At 33.7% G+C, this 20,824-nt stretch overlaps 1 protein-coding gene across 1 annotated transcript; it reads right to left on the bottom strand.

Moving 5' to 3' along the window:
* Positions 1 to 964: 964 nt before the first annotated feature.
* Positions 965 to 11,638, bottom strand: LOC129906325 (ADP-ribosylation factor-like protein 6). The gene is made up of 4 exons (XM_055982049.1): positions 11,374 to 11,638; positions 6,455 to 6,583; positions 1,320 to 1,448; positions 965 to 1,258 (listed from the first exon to the last, which is right to left on the bottom strand). The coding sequence occupies exons 1-4, from the start codon at positions 11,582 to 11,584 to the stop codon at positions 1,095 to 1,097; spliced, it is 633 nt and encodes a 210-aa protein (XP_055838024.1). The 5' UTR covers positions 11,585 to 11,638; the 3' UTR covers positions 965 to 1,094.
* Between the last annotated feature and the right edge of the window lie 9,186 nt (positions 11,639 to 20,824).

Below are 20,824 nucleotides of genomic sequence, written 5' to 3'. Positions count from 1 at the left end.
CGACGGTCGCCGCTTGGACTATTAAATTCTTTAGGAATGTACTGAGTGAATCATTTTTGAATTTATAAATTTGTTTTTAAGATTGTTGCTTATACGGTTAAACGTTGTTTTATCATCTGGAAATCTAGTATTTTCCCATTTTCTTCGAGCTCTTCTTTTCTCTATTATCAACTCTCTTATCTCTAAAGGATATTTTATTTCATTTTGTCTTTTCTTAGAAAATGTTGGAGTACTTTCTTCAGCGGCCTGTTTCACATCAGCAATAAATTGTTCCACTTCATGGTCAATTTGCTCGATTTTATCCATGGCAGATCTTAAATTTATAAAACTTAAAAGCCTTTCTCTAAAATCACTCCAGTTTGTTTTCTTATTTACAAGCTTTGGATTACTTTTTTCTATTACTTCCGATTCACTTAGTGATAGAATCACTGGAGTATGATCTGATGACAGGTCATAATTACCTTCGACACTGATGTGATTTCGTTTGATTCCTTTAGCTACGAAAAAGTCAATAAGGTCTGGTATTTTGTTAGTATCGGAAGGCCAGTAAGTTGGCGACCTGGAGGAATAGAATTCGCAATTGTATTTACGGCTTGCTTGGAAAAGTCTTTTGCCTTTTGTTGATATAAGTCTTGAACCCCAATGGGTGTGATCATAATTGGTGGTGGTGTAATTTTTTTGCTGCCTTTAGCGTGAGAATTTGATTAAACAATAGCTACCACATTATTCGCTTCTTTAGTTTCTGTAAACAACTCTTTATTATTTTTGGTTTTAGAGCTTTTCTGATTTCTTGAACAAGTGGGCTCGCTCTCTTTTCCTATTCTACACGGCTCATCTACACAACCTGTCCAACTGAGTTCGCGATAGTCAGTTAACTTAATTTTTACGCTTACCTATTTGTTATAATCTTAATTTGAATGTATTATGTAATATTAAAATAAATCGAAATATTTAAAACAGTGACTTAATCCCACAAACATTATGTAATTCTTATTGCTAAAAGTTTAAATGGGTAGGAGCATGGGAAGTAAATCAAAATGTCTGCAGCATATTTTTGACATTGCTAAGCTTAATATGACTTATTGACTTATCATCTATTTTATTGATGTTTTTCTCTTTTTGTGATCTTTTGATTCGGAAACAGTCATTCGTATTTGTTCAACTAGCCATTGCACACCTTCTTCCAGGCCTTCACCAGTTAATGCATTGCTTGAACTTATGTGCCATGGTTTGTCTTCAATATTTTCTAGTCCTAGAGCTAAATAATTTAAGGGGTTAATAATTACATATATAGTTATAGTAATCTATTTTTTCCTTACCAGCTGCAATTTTAACACTTGAAAGAGCATCCGCACAGTCCATTTTGTTCCCATAAAACAATATGGGAACGCGACGATTTTCCAAATCTGGATGTTGTAACAAAAGTTCGAGCTCATCCTTAACAACAACTATAATGAAAAATATAAATTCGAATTTTTGTTTCAAAGTATGGAATACTAGCACAAAATCTGTAATACAATTATATATTTATTAAATAATATAAAAAACATGTGTTGTTTTTGATATAAACCACCAATTGGAAGAGTCTATTGATACACTGAAAATAATAACTTTCGTAAAAACTGTTTCATGCACTACATTTTCGTTGGCTCAACGAAAATATGTAATTTTTTGTAATATGAGAACCTTCATCACTTAATGAAAACTCTTCATACACTTTTTCTCCCTTTTTAGATTTAATATCCATTTTAACGAAAGAATTCATCACTTAATGAAATACGAATTTATTCGTTCCCTGATCAAAATTTTAATTAAATAACGAAATAACTCATCAACTTACAATGGTCGGAAAAAGTATTTTTACAAAATCAACATTTTTCTAACTGATGAGAATAATTTGTATCGGTTAAACATAAAATAAGGAAATTGACGGTTATTTAATAAGTATATTACGGTGAATCTCATGATGGTCAATGTCAGTCATATAGGCGGAACTTAACATTGAAATTAGTGCATCTTCTGTTGCAAGTCATAATTTCAGTGTGTCTGTTAAAAAATCTGTGGAGAACAGAATTTATCGCGAGAAATTAAAAACTACCAAATATGAAAACACGAAAATATAATTACCTACGTAAAACCTGCTAATTGGAACCGCACTTAATGCTTTCCCTGCTATTTTTCATACAAATTTCCCTCTATAATCGGGATAACTGCTAATCGGACCATGGACCACCTTTCGAACATTCTTTTCTTATTGTTTTACCTGTTTAATTGGACCAAAAGTTAAAAATATGAAACATGTGTGTTCAATGTTCATGTACATAGGTATGCATTGCATTTTGTTTCTTGGTTTGCTAGCAGCGCCAATTTTGAAAAGCTCATCGGTTACATCTGTTTTATGCGGGGATTCCTCAAAGGAAACAATTAGACAGTGCAATAGAGTTTTTAAAGTTGAATGTTTTGTTTCTCGATATTTGTTTTGAAAAAGGAAAAGAATGAGCAAAGTATTATAGTGAAATTGATTTGAAAAAGAAAGTTGAAGTTAAAAAGCCCTTTGAAATTGTTGGTACCTATATTGGGAGTAATTTATTACGTGGTTTACAAGTATGAATGAGAAAAATCTTTCTAAATGGACCGATTAAAAAGGAACCTCTATAAGAGGACCACCTCCTATTCGGAGGTCGGACCACTTTTCTTCGGTCCCAAGGGTGGTCCAATTAAACAGGTTTTACTGTATACTACTCAAAATTTGCCACAAAGGGATAAAAAATGAAAAAAATGCACTAAAAAAAATAGACGCATTTTGAAGAAATCATTTAAAATTGCGGATTGACTCCAAAAAGTCTAAATTTGGAAATGCCATTCATTCATCAAAAACTTTGTTGACTTTTGCATTGAGCTCGAAGAAGACAATTTTACCATATTTATGGAAAAATAATACAGTATTTGCCTCATAAAACAAAAATTGAAAAAAAATTGAATATCCAAGAGACATGTTGTTGTGCTTTTCGCTTCTGGAACAAACTTGACCAAATTTTTACGGAGCTTTAACAGTTCGTTTGCGTTTCCGGAATCATTGAGATAAAAATTTGTGGGTATGTGGTCCATAAAACTTTGTTTTTGAATGAAAAAAGCATACCAATATGTTCCTTTGAGAATTCAGTTTTTTTCAATTTTTGTTTTATGCGGTAAGTACTACCTTAATAAGTCTGTCAGTTTTATACGTGCTTGAAACACGTAAAATGCATTACCTTTACAAACGTTGAAAAAAAAAAGACTTGTGGCACTCGAGGACTGCCGCGGTTAAGCTATTGCATTGCATTTTTTGCTATTGCATTGCATTTTTTGTCAACTTATGCAATTATAATTTCTTTACCTACCCTACACAAAACCAATGATCATGTTTTGTATCTACCTATGAATTCATACACCTACAACAACAAGGTCACTTTTGAAAACATGCATACAAACAATCTCATGTCATAAACTTCTCCAGACCAAAAAATAAGAAAACACAAGAATACTTTTTTTTCTACAATCGCAACGCAACGCCTTACTCGTTCACAAATCACAAATCACAACAAGTTGAACAAGAAACAGAAGAATGGGAAGAGAAAGCAAAAGAAAAGAAAAAACCATTCACACAAACAGCGCCAGCTTGCTCTCGTTCGTCTCGATACATGCAAGCTTCGTACAATTGTACATTCGTACCATGTACACACATACCATACACGTTTAGTGAACCATCCATGTGTGCGGCGTAATAATTTTTCGTTACATTTTTCGTTACTATATTTCTTGGCTAGCACCCCATCCCAGGCCTGCGTTAAAATCTATACAATAGCTTAAAAAGACTTCTGGCACTCGAGGACTGCCGCAGTTAAGCTATTGCATTGCATTTTTTGTCAACTTATGCAATTATAATTTCTTTACCTACCCTACACAAAACCAATGATCATGTTTTGTATCTACCTATCAATTCATATACCTACATCTTACAACAACAACAAGGTCACATTTGAAAACATGCATACACACAATCTCATGTCATAAACTTCTCCAGACCCAAAAATAAGAAAACACAAGAATACTTTTTCTCTACAATCGCAACGCAACGCCTTGGCCAGAGATACCCAAAGGAGATGGGAAACTTTCGTACGTTTTACCCCCCAAAACCCATTTGTTTATTTCGTGTTGTTGTAATCTCTTTTGCATTCGTGAATAAATGTGAAAAACACACATAGTGTAGCCACGGTGTTTTTACGCACACCTATCCAAAAATGTATGATTTTTCACGCATACTTAGCCAAAAGCGTCCGTTTTTTCACGCATACTTAGCCAAAAATTTCCGACCATTCACACAAACAAAGCTTGCTTGCTCTAAATATGAAATACCAACTATATGACTGACATTGACCATCATGAGATTCACCATAATATACTTGTTAAATAACCGTCAACTTCCTTATTTTATGTTTAAAGTTTAACCGTTACAGATTAAAATGTTCATTTTGTCAAAATACTTTTTCTGACCATTGTATGAAATTGAACATTAACTAACGAAAATCTTCATAGACTAATGAAATATTACATCGGCTTTTGAAAGAATACATCAGTTAAGACTGGGTGTCCCCGAATGACGAACTCAGACTTCATGTAAATGAGCTTGAGTGTATTAGTGACCTTTCTTCGCCATACATCTCTCACGCTTAACGTTCAATAAACTAAGCTTTTGAATAAAATAAAAATCAAAATTATACTTTGAAAAACAAAAAAATTAAACCACTTTAAAAAAAAAAAAGTTGAAAAAAATGACTTTTAAATTTTTTTTTTGTTTAAGACCTTAGAACTTAATATATATGTGTTAGTATGTGTAGTAGTGTTAGTTGAGGTTTTATTAATAATTGCAGAAGTTAGACCTGTTCAAACATTGTAAAATAAGGTAAAATAGATTCAGTTTCGATTAATTTTTTTCTATGAAAAACAAATTTTTAGTTTTTCAAAGTAGCTTAACTCTGTAGTTTAATTCAATCTCAATCCAAAATAGAAATCAAGAAAATAAAAATAAAAATTTATTTGAGTTGAGGTACTTATTTCTTTTTATTTCGATGAATTGTATGAATAATTGCAGAAGTTAGACCTGTTCAAACATTGTAAAATAGATAAGGTAAAATAGATTCAGTTTCGATTAATTTTTTTCTATGAAAAACAAATTTTTAGTTTTTCAAAGTAGCTTAACTCTGTAGTTTAATTCAATCTCAATCCAAAATAGAAATCAAGAAAATAAACATTTTAGTCTAACTAAGAAACAAACCGATATCTTTCTATTCAGGTTGTTCTAAAACAACGAAAATTTTATCATGTTTTGTTCTCTCTTAATTACAGTAGGTGGCCACATGATTATGACCGATGAAAATTTTCGCAAAATTTTTTAGGGTAAAATCTAATTTTATTTTATTTTTTCTGTACAGTAATTATTATTACGGCTTTCTACTATAACGCTAGAGTGTCACGTAATTCCTAAGTAAGAAAAATTAAAGAATAAAAAGGCTTGGTAGTTTTCCAGGGTTGAATTTCACAAATAACGCTCTTTGGGGGTTCTTAGCGAAATACTGCAAAAAACCTCATACCAACTGGTGGCAAAGCTTAGAGGTGAGTGGCTGAATCATTAAAAGCACGGAACAACAAAAGTACGGTTTTATACAACCGTACATTATGCCAATACCAATTTTTTGTTTAAAGGAACAAAGTCAACAAAATTGATGACGATAGAGGAGACCACCATTTTTTCAATATTTCGTGTGTTTTTCTTTTGTTGCAAAACTGCCTGTATTCTTTCGGGAACTCTATTTTAACCTGAATGAGCTGTTGTTCCGTGCTTGTAATGATTCAGCCACTCACCTCTAAGCTTTGCCACCAGTTGGTATGAGGTTTTTTGCAGTATTTCGCTAAGAACCCCCAAAGAGCGTTATTTGTGAAATTCAACCCTGGAAAATTACCAAGCCTGTTTATTCTTTAATTTTTCTTATTTAGGAAGTACGTGACACTCTAGCGTTATAGTAGAAAGCCGTAAAAATAATTACTGTACAGAAAAAATAAAATAAAATTAGTTTTTAGCCTAAAAAATTTTGCGAAAATTTTCATCGGTCATAATCATGTGGCCACCTACTGTACAAGTGCACAAATTTGGAAATTATGGGGATGAAGATATTTAGACTTGTTTATTATCTTAATAATAAAAAAATTATTTCATTCAATTATTTTAAAAAATGTGAAAGTTATGCACCGATTTGTAAACGATAACCCGATTTTTACGTGGCCCACTCAGCCTTAAAAAAATGTTTGCTCGCTTTCGCTCCCAATTTATAGGTAAACCAATTCTTCACACTTTTTACAAATTTAAGAAAATAAGAATCCTAAATGCAATCATGTAATTTAATTTGATTGAACTTACCTAGTCTCATTCGATCACTAGAATCAATGACGTATACAATTCCTTGACAGGTTTTAAAGTGGTATTCCCATAAATTTCTATATCTACTGGCACCTGACATATCAATTGCTGTGAAGCCAATACCTTGGTCTGAAAATAGAGTTGGAGAATGCATGTATTTATGTAAATAAATGTTTTTAGCTTAAAGAATTATTTAGATATTTATTAAGTCTGTTCACTGACGCTGTGCTGGACTGTTCTAGACAGAAAAGTACAGCTTTTTGCTGTTCATTGAGATTTTTTCTGTGCTGAACTGTTCATTGACAAAACTAGAACAGTTTAGAACAGGATTTTCTGTTCTTGCTTTTCAGTCAGATCAGGTTAGAACAGATGCGTGAGAAGTGTCAAAAGCAAAGCTGTAATTTTTTGTTTTTGTTTTGATTTAATTGTGCGAATATTTCTCGGGTGCTCGTGGTTTTTCTAACTAAAAACAATTTTTAATTATATTTTCCGCAGTAAAAACTCAAAAAATAGATAAAACTAACTAGAACCGATAAGCAAAAAATTCATATAATTTACAATTTGTTTTTTTTTTTTTATTTTGACAACTGACGTTTAGATGACTGTTCTAACTTGATCTGACGTTTCTCACGAAACTGTGCTGTCCTGTCCTGTTCTGATCTACAAAAATCCTCGCTGAACAGACTTATTAAATAAGCAACTTAGTTTTAAGATTTACATCTTTTATGACCATTTGCTGAATCGAAACTTAAATAATTTATTTTAAACATAAACTTTTATTCTCTGCCTTTTCCTCTGCGTAAACTGTCAGATAAGGATTTATGTTGAACTAAAATGCTAAAGTTTCGATTCAGCAAACGGCTTTTAGGGCGATTTTGTTCACAATTGCTCTACTTGAAGCAAACTCTTGAATTGACAAACTTGAGAGTTGACTTCAACAATTAATACAAAATCTGCCAACTTCGAGTCAAAAATGCATACAAAATGTCAAATTTGAGTAAGTAAAAACTTAAATCCATAATTAGTTGTCATGAATTATTTTGTTTTTTCATTTTAGAAAAAATGATTTACCTATACAAATCAATTTGTTTCTCATTGTTTGTGTGTGTATGTGTGTGTGTAAGTGCTTTTTGATAGGAATAATTTTGAAGCGGTACCTATAATTTGAAATTTTCTGCAGTTGGAAAATATTATGAAGCTTCCCAGCAAACATTTTCTGAAGGTACAGACTCTCATCACCAAAAATAATTCCAAATACCTAAGTGAATGAATTGTGAAGGCGATTACCTATCAATTCTTAAAATATGTTGATGATAGCTGACCAAAGTTTAGGGATGTGATTGCGACAAAAGTGGATGCAGTTTTAATATAGCGAGTTCTTTCGTGATTATAACGACCATTGATTATAACGATTTATTGTTATAAGAATTGAATTAAAAAAGTATCTTTAAAAAAAATACAGACAACCGATAACAATGTTAATGCAATGAAGGAACACTGAATACATACCATCATTAAAATGAATCATAATGCAATCATATTATGATTCCGAAATGATTGAGAAAATAATCATTTACCTAAATGAATATATAGATCTTTATATACATTTAAATTTTGGAATCAGAAATCATTCACAAAAGCGATTCATATTGGTGTCCATGTACCCAGGTAAAAGAATTCAGATTGCATCATAAGTGAATTATTTTCCGGTCGGGGTCTTCACTTTTGTGATTTATTTATGATTCAATTCTGAATTCGAAATTTGGTCAGGGGAACCCCATAAAATGTTCAGCCTTTGCAGATTTTTAGATAGTCTAAATTTTAGCTCGATTGGATAAGTCTAAATGGTACCGACACTCGCTCAAAGTATCAAAAATCTCAGTTTTTTCACTGTTTTGCGAAGAAAATTGGCTCTTGCTCCCAAACAGATGGAGTCATTTTCACTTTTTATATATTAAATTAAAGGTAGTGTTTTTACACATAATTCAGGTGCTTAATTTGTTTAGCCTTACATAATTTCAATTTTCAGTACTGACCTGAAAAAACTCTGTTATTAGTGAACACTGTGAAATCTTCTTTATAAAACCCATTTTATTCACGATCCTTAAGTCCAATTTGCTACTAATTAATATTATTCGGAAAATTATCGCTCATTTTTTTTTGTTTTTTATCAATAAATAAAACAAAAAACATGATATTTTCATCCAAAATCTCAAGTTTCCTTACTCAACTTCTACAATTTCCGGAAGTTGAGAGAACTGAAAGTTGGCAAACTCTCGAGTTGGAAACCGAAAGTTGAAAACTACAACTTTCAGTGAACAAAAGCAAATTGGAAAGTTGAAGATAAAAATCCTCAAGTTATGTTGAACTTCGAGTGAACATGATACTAATATGGAGCAAATAACAACATGTATAATATCGTCGGCACAACGCAAAAACCGCGAATCTGCATTTTTGGGCATTTTCACTTTAATGTGTCATTTTACTTGTTATCGGTCTTTCTGCTCACTGAGTCGATCCGATTCCTAAATCGGTTGCCAACAAGCCTTAAATATCAATTTCCGATGCTCGAGTTTCCATAAGATTGCATGAGTTTCCAAAACTTTAAAGCATTTTTTCTCAAAACTACAATTTCGCAGATACGTGGTTTTGGCTTTGTGCTCACGATCACGATATTTTCTGTACTTACAAGTACATATACAAAGAAAGGAAAATTAAATTTATACAATGAATTTGAAAATAAAATTACAATACTAAAACTATATAGATTTCAGATTATAACAATTAACGAAATAAAAGCGCAGAGCAAATTATGTATATATTAATTTATTATTATTAAGTTCATGCAAAATGAGCAAACAAAGATCTCCTAAACACAACCAATAAGTCTGTTCTTCTAATTTCACGCGGAAGTGCGTTCCATAAACGAATACCGTTAGTAAAAAATTTTCGTTCTGAAGTGAGACATGAAAATCGAGGAATTAATAACTGCTTGTTTCTATGGGAGATTATGCACCAACTCATCTGCCGAATATGGTCGGAGGAAAGCATTCCCTCAGATTCTCAGCATCCTATCCCGCCAACTACAGAGGAATCAGCCTTCTTAACATCGCATATAAGATCCTTTTTGCCGTACTATGTGAACGTCTCAACCGTTCGTCAACAATCTGATAGGGCTTTAGACCAGGAAAGTCCACCATCGATCAAATATTCACATTACGGCAGATCTTGGAAAAAAAAACCCAGGAACAACAAATCGATACCTACACCCTGTTCATCGATTTTAAAGCCGCGTATGACAGTATCTATAGATAAGAGTTGGGCACTTTAGTTCATTTGGGTGATCGATCACTTTAGTTCAAATCACGATACTGAACTAGTTCATTTTAGTTCAATTTATTTTAATCACTCCGGTTTTGTTAGAATTAAAAAACAAAATTAGTTTGTTTATTATTATGTAAATTTATGTAAAATTGACGCAATTTACATAATAAAACAAATACAACCTAATTATAACAGATACATATTTTATTTTGTATTTTTAATTTCGTTCATATACTTGTCGAGCTTTCCGGTTCATGATGAAAGTCTAGAAGAATTTCGTTTTGTTTTCATTAAATCAAAATCATAGTAATGCAAGGACCAAGATGCTACTTGGTTTTTGTTCTTGCTCAGAAATAAGAATAAGTGGTGCTTGAAGAAGAAACTCTGATACTGGCACAAGCACAAGCGACTTTGTGCTTATTGTTTTACATCTAAATCTTGAGGTAGAGCAGAAGAACTGATTTCGCTCCACAAGGAATTGGATGCAATTTCATATGCACTTTGGTTTCTGAACCCCTATTCTTTAAACGTCTGTCGGGTTAAAAGGACGCTGTCGGCGTATAAGACAAGGACCAAATTTTGTAATGTCATATTACGACTGCTCTAGGTCGCTGTTTAGTTTGTTGAAAAAAATATTTTTCGCTATTCGCGAACTAAATTGAACTAAGTAAGTGAACTAAGTTCACTAGTTCACCAAGATGAACTAGTTCATTGAACTAGTTCGTTCGCGGCAAAAATGGGATTAAGGGTCAATGAGGGCAAAACCAAGTATATGCTGTCGTCAAAAAAGGACACGTCACCATCGACAGCCATAACTTCGATGTAGTAAAGGATTTCGTCTACCTAGGCTCCGCTATAAACAATAAACATTTACAACAACATCTGCGCTGTAACTAAGGTATCTCTATACAAGACCCTTATCATCCCCGTCCTGCTATATGGTGCAGAAGCATGGACATTCATCCGAAGGCGGATGAAAACATCCTGGATTGTTTCGAGAGAAAAGTTCTTTGTGCGATTTTTGGTCCACAGCGGATTGTCGCCTCCTCACGGCGCTGGTCACCAAGTAAATAAGTTGTTTCTATGGGAAGTTGAGATTCGAATCTGGTGAAAGAGGTAGGGAGGCTTCTGATGTGTTTGAATAATGTTGAAAAGACTTGTTTTTTATTTTTAGACAATTTTCAAAAGTAACACAGTATAACAAAAAAAAAACTTTAACCTAAGATATTTTTATAGACTACTTCGATTCTTGGTTTCTTTTATAAATGAAACATTTGTACCAATTTTCATTGGTTTAAAAAGCCATTTAGTAAGCTAGGGTAGCCTATTTGCGGCCGTCTCCAGTTTCCGGCCACCTTTCGGAAAATCGTTATAACTAGTGATTTCGTTGGCTTAATTCAAAAATTTTGCTCTTATACTGTTACTACTCTTATACCGCTTTTTGGCTTAGTAACTTACTAAAATGGCTTTATCAATTTACGTAATCTTTTAAAGTTTTGCGCTATACCTACTGTTTTTATTTTGGAAATAAACACTGTAGCAAATAAGCTGGGGTGTGAGCCACTATATAATTTTTTTTTTATTTTGGCACTCACTTTGAAATTGTTCTACCGCAAATCCAACAGTTGGAACTGTTACAGATGTACGTTCGACTGGTGTCCTAAAATTATTAATTATAGTTGACTTTCCGCTGTTATTTAGTCCTACCACCAAAATAGTCATTTGCTCTTTCTTCAGCTTGAGAATTTCTGCTAGTTTATTGAAAATTCCCATATTTCTTTTTTTTTCATTTGAATGTTTAATCATTTAATAGCATTTTACGAAAAGAAACTCAAAAAAGCACGGGGTGACAGGATAACACACAATAATTGCAGGAATTTTTTGATTTGATAAAAAAATACAACTAACTAACCCTTTTTGTTTTTTTATAAAAAAAATGAAAAGGTTAGCTAGTTTAAAAAATAATTTATTCGTATTTCGTACATTTTCTTATGATAGTATGTACTATAGTCTTAACAAAAAATTAAAAAAAAAAGACAAACAATAATGTTTGGGGCGGGTTGTCATGACTTCAAATACAAAATATGTTTACGTAACTTCACTCTTCACTACGTCATGTATCTAGTATGTATATCTGTTTAAGCATATTATGAAAATATATATGTATTTATAGCTAGGGTAGTTCTTATCCGGGACATGCAGTTGGATAGCCACAATTCAGTTGGAAATGTTGAAAAACTATCCCTATTTTTTTTAGATTTTTATTTGACTTCCTTCCTCTCCCGGATCTTACATGAAATTTTCATGTAAAACAATTCCTTCCATTTGTATAATAATAATAGTAATTTTAATAACCATATGCCTGTGCATACTGCTCGGCACTAGTTAGAAGGAATAGAAAGATAGGAAAGCATTTTTTGTTGGTACCTACAGCGTACAGTGAATTGAGAATAAGATTTTGACACTGGTTTACAAGGGTTTTGTTGCCGAAACAAAAATATACTTTTCTGAAGGTTTTCGGTGTGCTGAACTCGAATCCGAAGTCAGAAAGAAGTAATTATCTCCCGTTTTTGAGATATTACCGTTAGAAAATGCAAAAAACCGTTTTTTGAGTTCTTCGGATTTTATTCTTTTGTAAAATTGTTAGAGCATATTTAGTAACGGTTTCTATAAAAACTATTTTCCATCTTTCGATACCTGTTTAAATCTTTTCAATATCGTTTGTATTGCCCGAGATATCTTAAAATGAAGTAAGTGAGTTTGGCTTTTTATATCATAAATGAGATAATGACGTTATAAAATTAATAAAGTATGCCAAACAACTAAGGATATCTCGGACAGTAAAAAAGATATCGAAAAGATTTAAACAGATTTAAAAAGGTGGAAAATAGTTCTTATAAAAACCTTTACTAAATATGCTCAAACAATTTTCCTTATATAAAAGAATAAGGCCCGAAGTACTGCATTTTCTAACGGTAATATTTCAAAAACGGGAGCTGATTAATTTTTTTTGACTTCGGATTCGAGTTCAGCACACCGAAAACCTTCAGAAAGTATATTTTTGGGGTTACTTACTTACTTACTTAGGGTGACCAGCGCCGTAAGGCGGCTACAATCCGTTGTGGATTTGGGCCTCAACCAACAAGCTTCGCCAGCCAGCTCTATCCTTAGCTCGCTGCTTCCAGTTGCGCACACCAAGTTGATTGAGGTCCCCTTCCACTTGGTTGCGCCAAATCAGACGAGGTCTTCCTCTACTGCGCCGTCGCTCTGGGTTGGAGTCGAAAACTTTCCGGGCCGGAGCATTGTTGTCCATGCGTTCCACGTGACCTAGCCATCTCAGGCGCTGCACCTTCACTCTCTTGGCTAAGTAAGCGTCCTTGTACAACCCGTAAAGCTCGTTGTTGTACCTTCTTCTCCAATCACCATCAATACACACGGGACCAAAAATCGCACGAAGAACTTTTTTCTCGAAACAATCAAAGATGTTTTCATCCGCCTTCGTTAAAGCCCATGCTTCTGCACCATATAGCAGGACTGGGATGATAAGTCTTGTATACGGACACCTTAATTGCCTTCTCAAACCAAAGTAGCAGAGGGTTGGCAAGAGTAATTCTCCGTTTGATTTCAGCGCTGATGTTGTTGTCCGGGTTTATAGCGGAGCCTAAGTAGACGAAGTCCTTTACTACCTCGAAGTTATGGCTGTCGATGGTGACGTTTTGTTCAATGCGTCGGTGTTGTGTGTCCTTTTTTGACGACAAGATGACGAAAGATGCTGCCTCTGGTGTTTACGTTTGAGTTCTGTATAATTCTTTCAAGAACGATGTTAAAGAGATCGCATGACAGTGCGTCACCTTGTCTAAAACCTTTTTCGACATCAAATGCTTCGGTTAGGTCTTTACCGACTCTGACGGAGCAGCGTGCATTCTCCATCGTCATCCTGCACAGCCGGACGAGCTTTGCAGGGATGCCAAAACTAGACATAGCTCTATACAATTCATCTCTGTATATACTGTCATACGCGGCTTTAAAATCGATGAACATGTGGTGGATATCGATTTGTTGTTCCTGGTTTTTTTCCAAGATCTGCCGTAATGTGAATATTTGATCGATGGTGGACTTTCCTGGTCTAAAGCCTGATCTGATCTTTCCATATTCTCAGCATCGCTTGCGTCTCTACTACGATGTTTCCCTGTTGGTCTTTACAGGCTTCAGTTCTAGGTTTATACCCCTGAGATGTTCTTTTTACCTTCTGGTAAAACTTACGAACTTCATTCCTGTTATAGCATCCCTCTATTTCCACGATCGCTTCTTTCTCGTGTTGCCTCTTTTTTCTCCTGAGAAGTCGATGTTCCTCTGTTCTTTTCCGCTTGTAGAGCTCATTGGCAGTATGTGCCAAAATTCGGATTCCAAAATTCTGTATTCCAAAATTCTGTATTTTAAAATGCTGTAAATTCAAAATTCTGTATTTTAAAATTCTGTAAATTCAAAATTCTGTATTCTAAAATTCTGTAAATACAAAATTCTGGATTTCAAAATTCTGTATTCCTAAAGTCTCTAAATGATAAAAGAAAAATTGTTTTTCTAATGAAAAAAAGTGCGCACTTTTTTTCATTATCAAAACAATTTTTCTTTTATCATTTACAGAATTTTGGAGTACAGATTTTTGGTATTTCTTTAAAGAAAATGTTGAAGTTTAATTAATTTAATTCAATTAATTTGCATATGACACCATTTTGTTTTTTTTTGTTATTTTTGATTTGTTTTTGTCTTTTTTTTGTAAGGTCTGAAACGAAGCTTAAATATTTATGTATGTAGAACATAATCTCTTATTCCCTAATTTTTCCTCTGCGAAAACTGTCGCATGAAGTTTTATGTAGAACATAAATCCTTAACTTGCGTTTTACCAAACGGCTCTTATACACTGTTCTACTTAACTTAATTGAATACAAATTGATTAACAGGAAAGACAAAAAGGTATAGGTGTGGAATATACAGAGTTCCAGAAAAGCAGAATAATGGATTTCCAGAATTTTGGATTTACAGAATTTTGAAATACAGAACAATTGAAAAGCAGAATAATGAAATACAGAATTATGTTGATACAGAATTCTTTATTGAAATACAGAATTTTGGTCATACAGATTTTAGGAATACAGAATAACGACCCGTTCCCATATTTTTGTTTCGGCAACACATAAAATTTTAATTTTGTTAACCAGTGTTATTATTTCGTATAATCCCACAGGTGGCGTCCAAGCTGGGGGGATAAATAAAAGAATGCTGCAAACCCACACCTCCAGATTAGCAGTCAAGCACTTCATCCACTGCACCATTGCCATTTGCCCCTTTTGACCTCTATAACTTCTAACGCGGACGCGATATTCATGTCGATTTTTCACATCTTCATAACAACGCCGTAACGAAGGTCTATTTCAAAATAGAGCCCAGTAGGAATTTTTCCGCAGATAAAATCTCAAATTACTGGACTACCTGTCGCACGACATAAACAAAACAAACTACAAACATGGCGGTGTGGCTTTTTTCTTATTTTTTTATTTATTGCGTTTAAGTGGTGTAATACTCCAACTCCAAGACAAAATAAATTAATAATAAAAAAAAAGTTTTTCGTTTCATTTTTTTTTACATTTTAAACTTAAAACTATATAACACTTAAATTATTAAAAAAAAATAAATTGAAAGATAGTTTTCATTCTTTAACTACTTAGTTAGGGGGCCTGCGTTCAACGCAGTGGGGATAAAATCCTCTCAGAGAAAAAAAAAATTGAGCAAAAGTACCCAAACACTTTTTGACAAAATTTTCTGCTTTTTTTTAACAACAACAAATGTAAACAACAACACCAATTGAAAAAAATAAATAAAGAAACAAAAAATTTAAAACAACTTTATATTAATTTTGAAACACTTTTTTATTATTTTTTTCATAAAAACACTTATTATTTTTATTTATTTTGATTATTACACCACTAAAACGAGATAAATAAAAATAAAAACACAACACAAATCCACACTGCCATGTTTGTAGTTTGTTTTATTTTTGTTGTGCGACAAGACCAACTAAGAAAGAAAGAGAAAGCACTACCTTATGACAGATTTCAGATTTTTGTCCGAAGAAATTTTTGGGGCAGAAATTCGCACGAAGGGGACATTTTTTTCTCTCTTGCGGCCATCTTTTTTGTGAAAAAATGCACGATTTCAGAGTACCCAAACAGGAATTGGGCTGGAAATGTTTGGCAGTAGCCAAACAGACCTTATGTTGCGAAAGTTGGTAAACGTACCAAATGTGCTACACAGCAAAATTGAACTTTGTGATTATAAATCGATTTGTTTATATTGCTTTTGTGTTTGGAAATTTGTTCGGGTGTTATTGTTATTATTTGTTGATATGATATTACAATGCATTTATGTAATTGATAAAATTTTGTGTTTTCCCTCCGCATGTTAACGTGCAAAAATGGAATAATGAAAATAAATGAGGAAATAAAAAAAAAAATGACCCGTATGGGGCATTTGGAAATGCCTCTTATGACCCATAGGGGGCATTTCCAAATGCCCCATACGGAAATTCCCCGCGTGGGGCAGTTGAAATGTGACCCGCAGTATAAAATATAGACTGTTAAGGATGGTGGGGCTAGTATTCTTGTTTGGGGATGTTTTTCTTGGCATGGTGTGGGGCCATTTCATCGGATAGACCCGATGGACCACCTTAAGTACAAGGAGATCCTAAGGGACACTAAGGGACCTTTTACTGTGAAGGAAATGCCTTTAAAGTTGACATTTCTACAGGATAACGATCCAAAACATAAGACTAAGTCTGTGAAACAATTGCTATCCGTCCAAAAAATCGGTGTTATGGAATTGCCAAGCCAGTCCCCAGATCTGAATCCTATTGAGGACTTGTAGAGTGACGTGGGAAAAGCGATTAACAGGCCTGATACCACAAATTTGGACGAACTTTGACAGGAATTTCGACGAGCTTTGTACTCAGTACATTTTGAACGATTTCGGAGTCTTGTTACGTCTATTAACCGCTGGTTTTATGCTGTGATAAATAATAAGGGTTACCCAACCAAACACTAGTTATTTTCTTTTAACTGTGTTAAAATTTTTGTTAATTTGTTTTTGTTTTTAGGAAGTGTGCTATTTATTTTGTCCTAAAAATCTTGAGCTGTATTAATGATTTTGTTGTTATTTTTTGTTAAAGAATTCAATGCACTTAATTTCTTTTTTAATAAATCAAATATATCTGTGTTCTTACTTCCTCATTAATAAAACAGCTCCTTTAAGTTAAAAAAAGTGCGAAAAACTTTCATTTTAGAAATTTTAGGGTACATGTGCTATTTATTTTGTCGACACTGTATATCTGATGTGGGGTAACAATCAGTTATTTTGAGTTTTTTTAAATGTAAGAAGCAAAAAAAAAAATTACATTAAAAATCGCATTTCTAAAAATATAAAAGGTGTACCTACATAAATATCTTGAACAACCAGTCTTTAACAATTTTAGTGAAATATGAAAAACGAAGCTAATATACGTATAAGGGCAGCTTATTAAAAATATTTGGAGCTATTTTTTTTTTTTATTTTTTTTTTTTTCACTTCAGATTCTTTGATGTAGTAAGCTAAGAACAAGCTTTTAACTACAATCAGAGGCTCATCATAAGTGCATGTTAGTGGTTAGTAGACAAAAAATACAACCTCCCACATGCACAATATAAAACAAAATAATTAAGAACAAATTTACAAGTTATAAAATTATAAGTACAAAAAATCCAACATGTATAATTTATTTAAAACATTGATTAACAGTCACGATTGTGGAGCACTGGTTCGAAACAATGTTTTTAAACCCATTTTCGTCAAATTAAAGTCTAAGGATGAATGGTTCAAGTTAAAAAGTTTACTCATGCGACTAAGAGGCTCATTAATACCATAGTTTGTTCTATGAAAGTCGATATGCAAAGGTTCAAATCTTCGTAGGAGGTGAGATCCACCCGGATAATTTATACCAATACAAGCTAATAGATCAGGGGCGTCAATTTGGGAATTAATAAGCTGATGAAGAAAGATTAAATCATTATTTACACGTCTCTGTGCTAAAGTTTGTATCTGAAGAAGTTGAATGCGATGTTCATAAGGTGGCAAGTTGAAAGGGTCGGTCCAAGGAAGACCTTTTAGAGCGAAGCGTACAAAATTGTGTTGAATAGATTCGATTCGGTTTTTATGAACTTCATAAAAAGGACTCCATACTTGAGAAGCGTACTCAAGATGGGGTCGAACGTAGCAGTTGTACAAAGATAGAGTAACAAATGGATCATCAAATTCCTTTGCCCAACGTTTAATAAAACCAAGCATTGAGCTCGCTTTATTTACTATAAAATTGATGTGTTCAGTAAATCCTAAATTTGAACTAAATTGGACACCCAAGTCTTTGAAGCTAAATACTCGACATAGCTTATGTTGCAAGATGTAGTAATCAAAAATATTAATGACTCGTTTTCTCGAGAATGTAATTGTTTGGCATTTAGCTGGGTTAAGTGAAAGGCCATTTTTACCACACCAAACATTAAAACTGTTAATATCGCTTTGTAGAAGGATACGGTCATTGTCAGACTTAATTTCTTTAAAAATCTTCATATCATCGGCAAATATGAGAATATCACTTGAAGTTATGCACGAGATTACGTCGTTTATAGCTAAAATGAATAAAAATGGGCCTAGGTGACTTCCCTGAGGGACGCCAGAGTTGGCTATAAAAAGATCTGAAAGACAGTTTCTAAATTTGACCTGATAGGATCTTTGGTTAAGATAAGATTCTACCCACGCAATAAAAATACGTGGAAAACCAAAAGCTTTTAATTTGAAGATTATTATTTTATGACTAAGTTGATCAAATGCCTTTGAAAAATCAGTGTAAACGCAGTCAACTTCATTACCTTTTTCTAATGCATTTGAACATTTATTTAAGAAGCTAAGAAGATTAGTTGTAGTAGATCTTTTTCTTACAAAGCCATGGTGCTTTTCACTTATCAGATTTTTACTATAAAATGCTAGACTATCACAAACAACTTGCTCAAAAACCTTTGGAATGCAGGATAGTTTCGAAATAGGCCTATAATTCTTTATATCTGTCTTATCACCCTTCTTGAAAACAGGAGTGAGGAATGACTTTTTCCAGATGGAAGGAAATTTTCCTGACTTGATGGAAAGTTTGAATAAAAATGTTAGAGGCTGAACTAGGGAGTTTCTACAGTTTTTTAATACTATTGGTGGCACACCGTCTGGGCCAGCAGAACAATCATCATTTAAGGATGAAAGAAGGTCTAACACAGTACTTTGCAGTACAGGGATGTTCGTACAACTCGTTTCGGAATATGAATGTAAATTTTTGAAATAGATTTCGTCAACATCAACAGTCTCATTAACAAATGAATTACGAAAGTTATTGGCGAAAGCATTGCAAATGTCAAATGTTTGATGTAATGTAATATCGTCATGAATGAAGTTTGCCGGATATCCATCTGAGTTTTTCTTTGAGTTAACAAGGTTCCAAAATGACTTTGGATCTTTTCTTAGGGAATTTCCTTTCTCAATCATATAGTCGGTGTACAAATTTTTTGAATGAGTTTTGAATTCTTCAAATAGTTCAACGTATGATCAATAAAAATGTGAAAAATGTGTTCTGTGTGCAAAAGAGGCATTTACGATGCTCCGATGAAAGATACGTGGAAATTAAACAAACGAAAAAAGCTTTATTGTGAACCCGTAATAAAACATTACATTGTTGTCAGAAAAGTGGAAGTGCGCGTATGTTTTGTAAAACAAATACGCAAAGGAATAGTTTTAAATTTGAAAAGGTAAAGTGCTCGCTTGAACGAGTTAAATGATGCTGAGCTTAAGGCCGAATTAATGAAACGAGGTCTTCCTACTGCTGGATCGAAAAATGACCTCCTTGTTCACCTACAGGATTATTTAACCCAGACAAATCTTAACTTGGACACGTTTAAATGCGAAATAGAAATAGCCGGAGACCAAGTAAGTGCTGGTGCTGATATGTCGAATACGATGGCTCTTCTTCTTGCCAAACTGGAAGAACAATGCAATGCACAGAAGAATTTTCTCGAACAAATCCGAAACCTCATTGAAGATAAGTTTAACGCGTTTGAGAAAAAGTTCGTTGCTCTTGAAACTTTCATCCAAAGCGTTGAAAATAAATTTCAAGAAAAAATCGAGAAAATGGAAGTAAAATTCGAGAAAATAGAAGAAAAAATCAAAAGCATTACAAGAGACCTTGACAAAGTCCGAAAAATAAAGGTCCGAGAATATTCTGGCCAGTACTCAAGAACGAAATTCATCCTCCAACATTTGATTGACAAACTACTTGGTCGATATGCAAGAGTAAGTTTGAGGCAGTTACAGTAGCAAACGATTGGGATGACAAAGACAAATGTATAGCACTGATTCTTGCCCTTAGAGGTCCTGTGGCTGAGCAAGCCTTGTCACCAGAAAAGAATGGCGATTTTAACGCTCTTGCGCAGGTCATTGAAAGGAGCTATGGAGATGGGCATTTGGGAGAAGTCTTCCGCATTCAGCTAAGTACAATAGTTCAGAAAAGAGGAGAAACTCTACAACAACTCCAAGCATATGTTGAAAGGTTGGCTCACCTGGCACACCCAACAGCAATCAACGAAATAGTAAACCAGTTTGCGACAGAAGCCTTTGTTCGTGCTGTGTCTGACATAAACCTTCAGTTAGCGATTCGAACAGCTGGGAAACGCACCCTTCTTGAGGCACTAGCGTTCGCGCTTACTTTGGAAGCGGGAGAACAGGCATCGCAAAGAGTTCATGGTTTAAAAGAAGTAGCATCAGAGGAATGCCAGAAAATCGCATCCCAAGGAAGCCAGCGTGTTGGAACTGTAACAAGACCGGACATCTCCAGCGGCAGTGTAGATTGCCACCAAGAAGAACTGCTTGCCAAAACTGTGGAAACAGAATCAACGATGTGGTTCACCGTATACAAAGGGAGGT

The sequence above is a fragment of the Episyrphus balteatus genome, chromosome 1 (genome assembly GCF_945859705.1).
Source record: "Episyrphus balteatus chromosome 1, idEpiBalt1.1, whole genome shotgun sequence".
In the NCBI taxonomy this organism is placed as follows: Eukaryota; Metazoa; Arthropoda; class Insecta; order Diptera; family Syrphidae; genus Episyrphus; species Episyrphus balteatus.
This window is presented reverse-complemented; position numbering and strand designations above follow the sequence as displayed.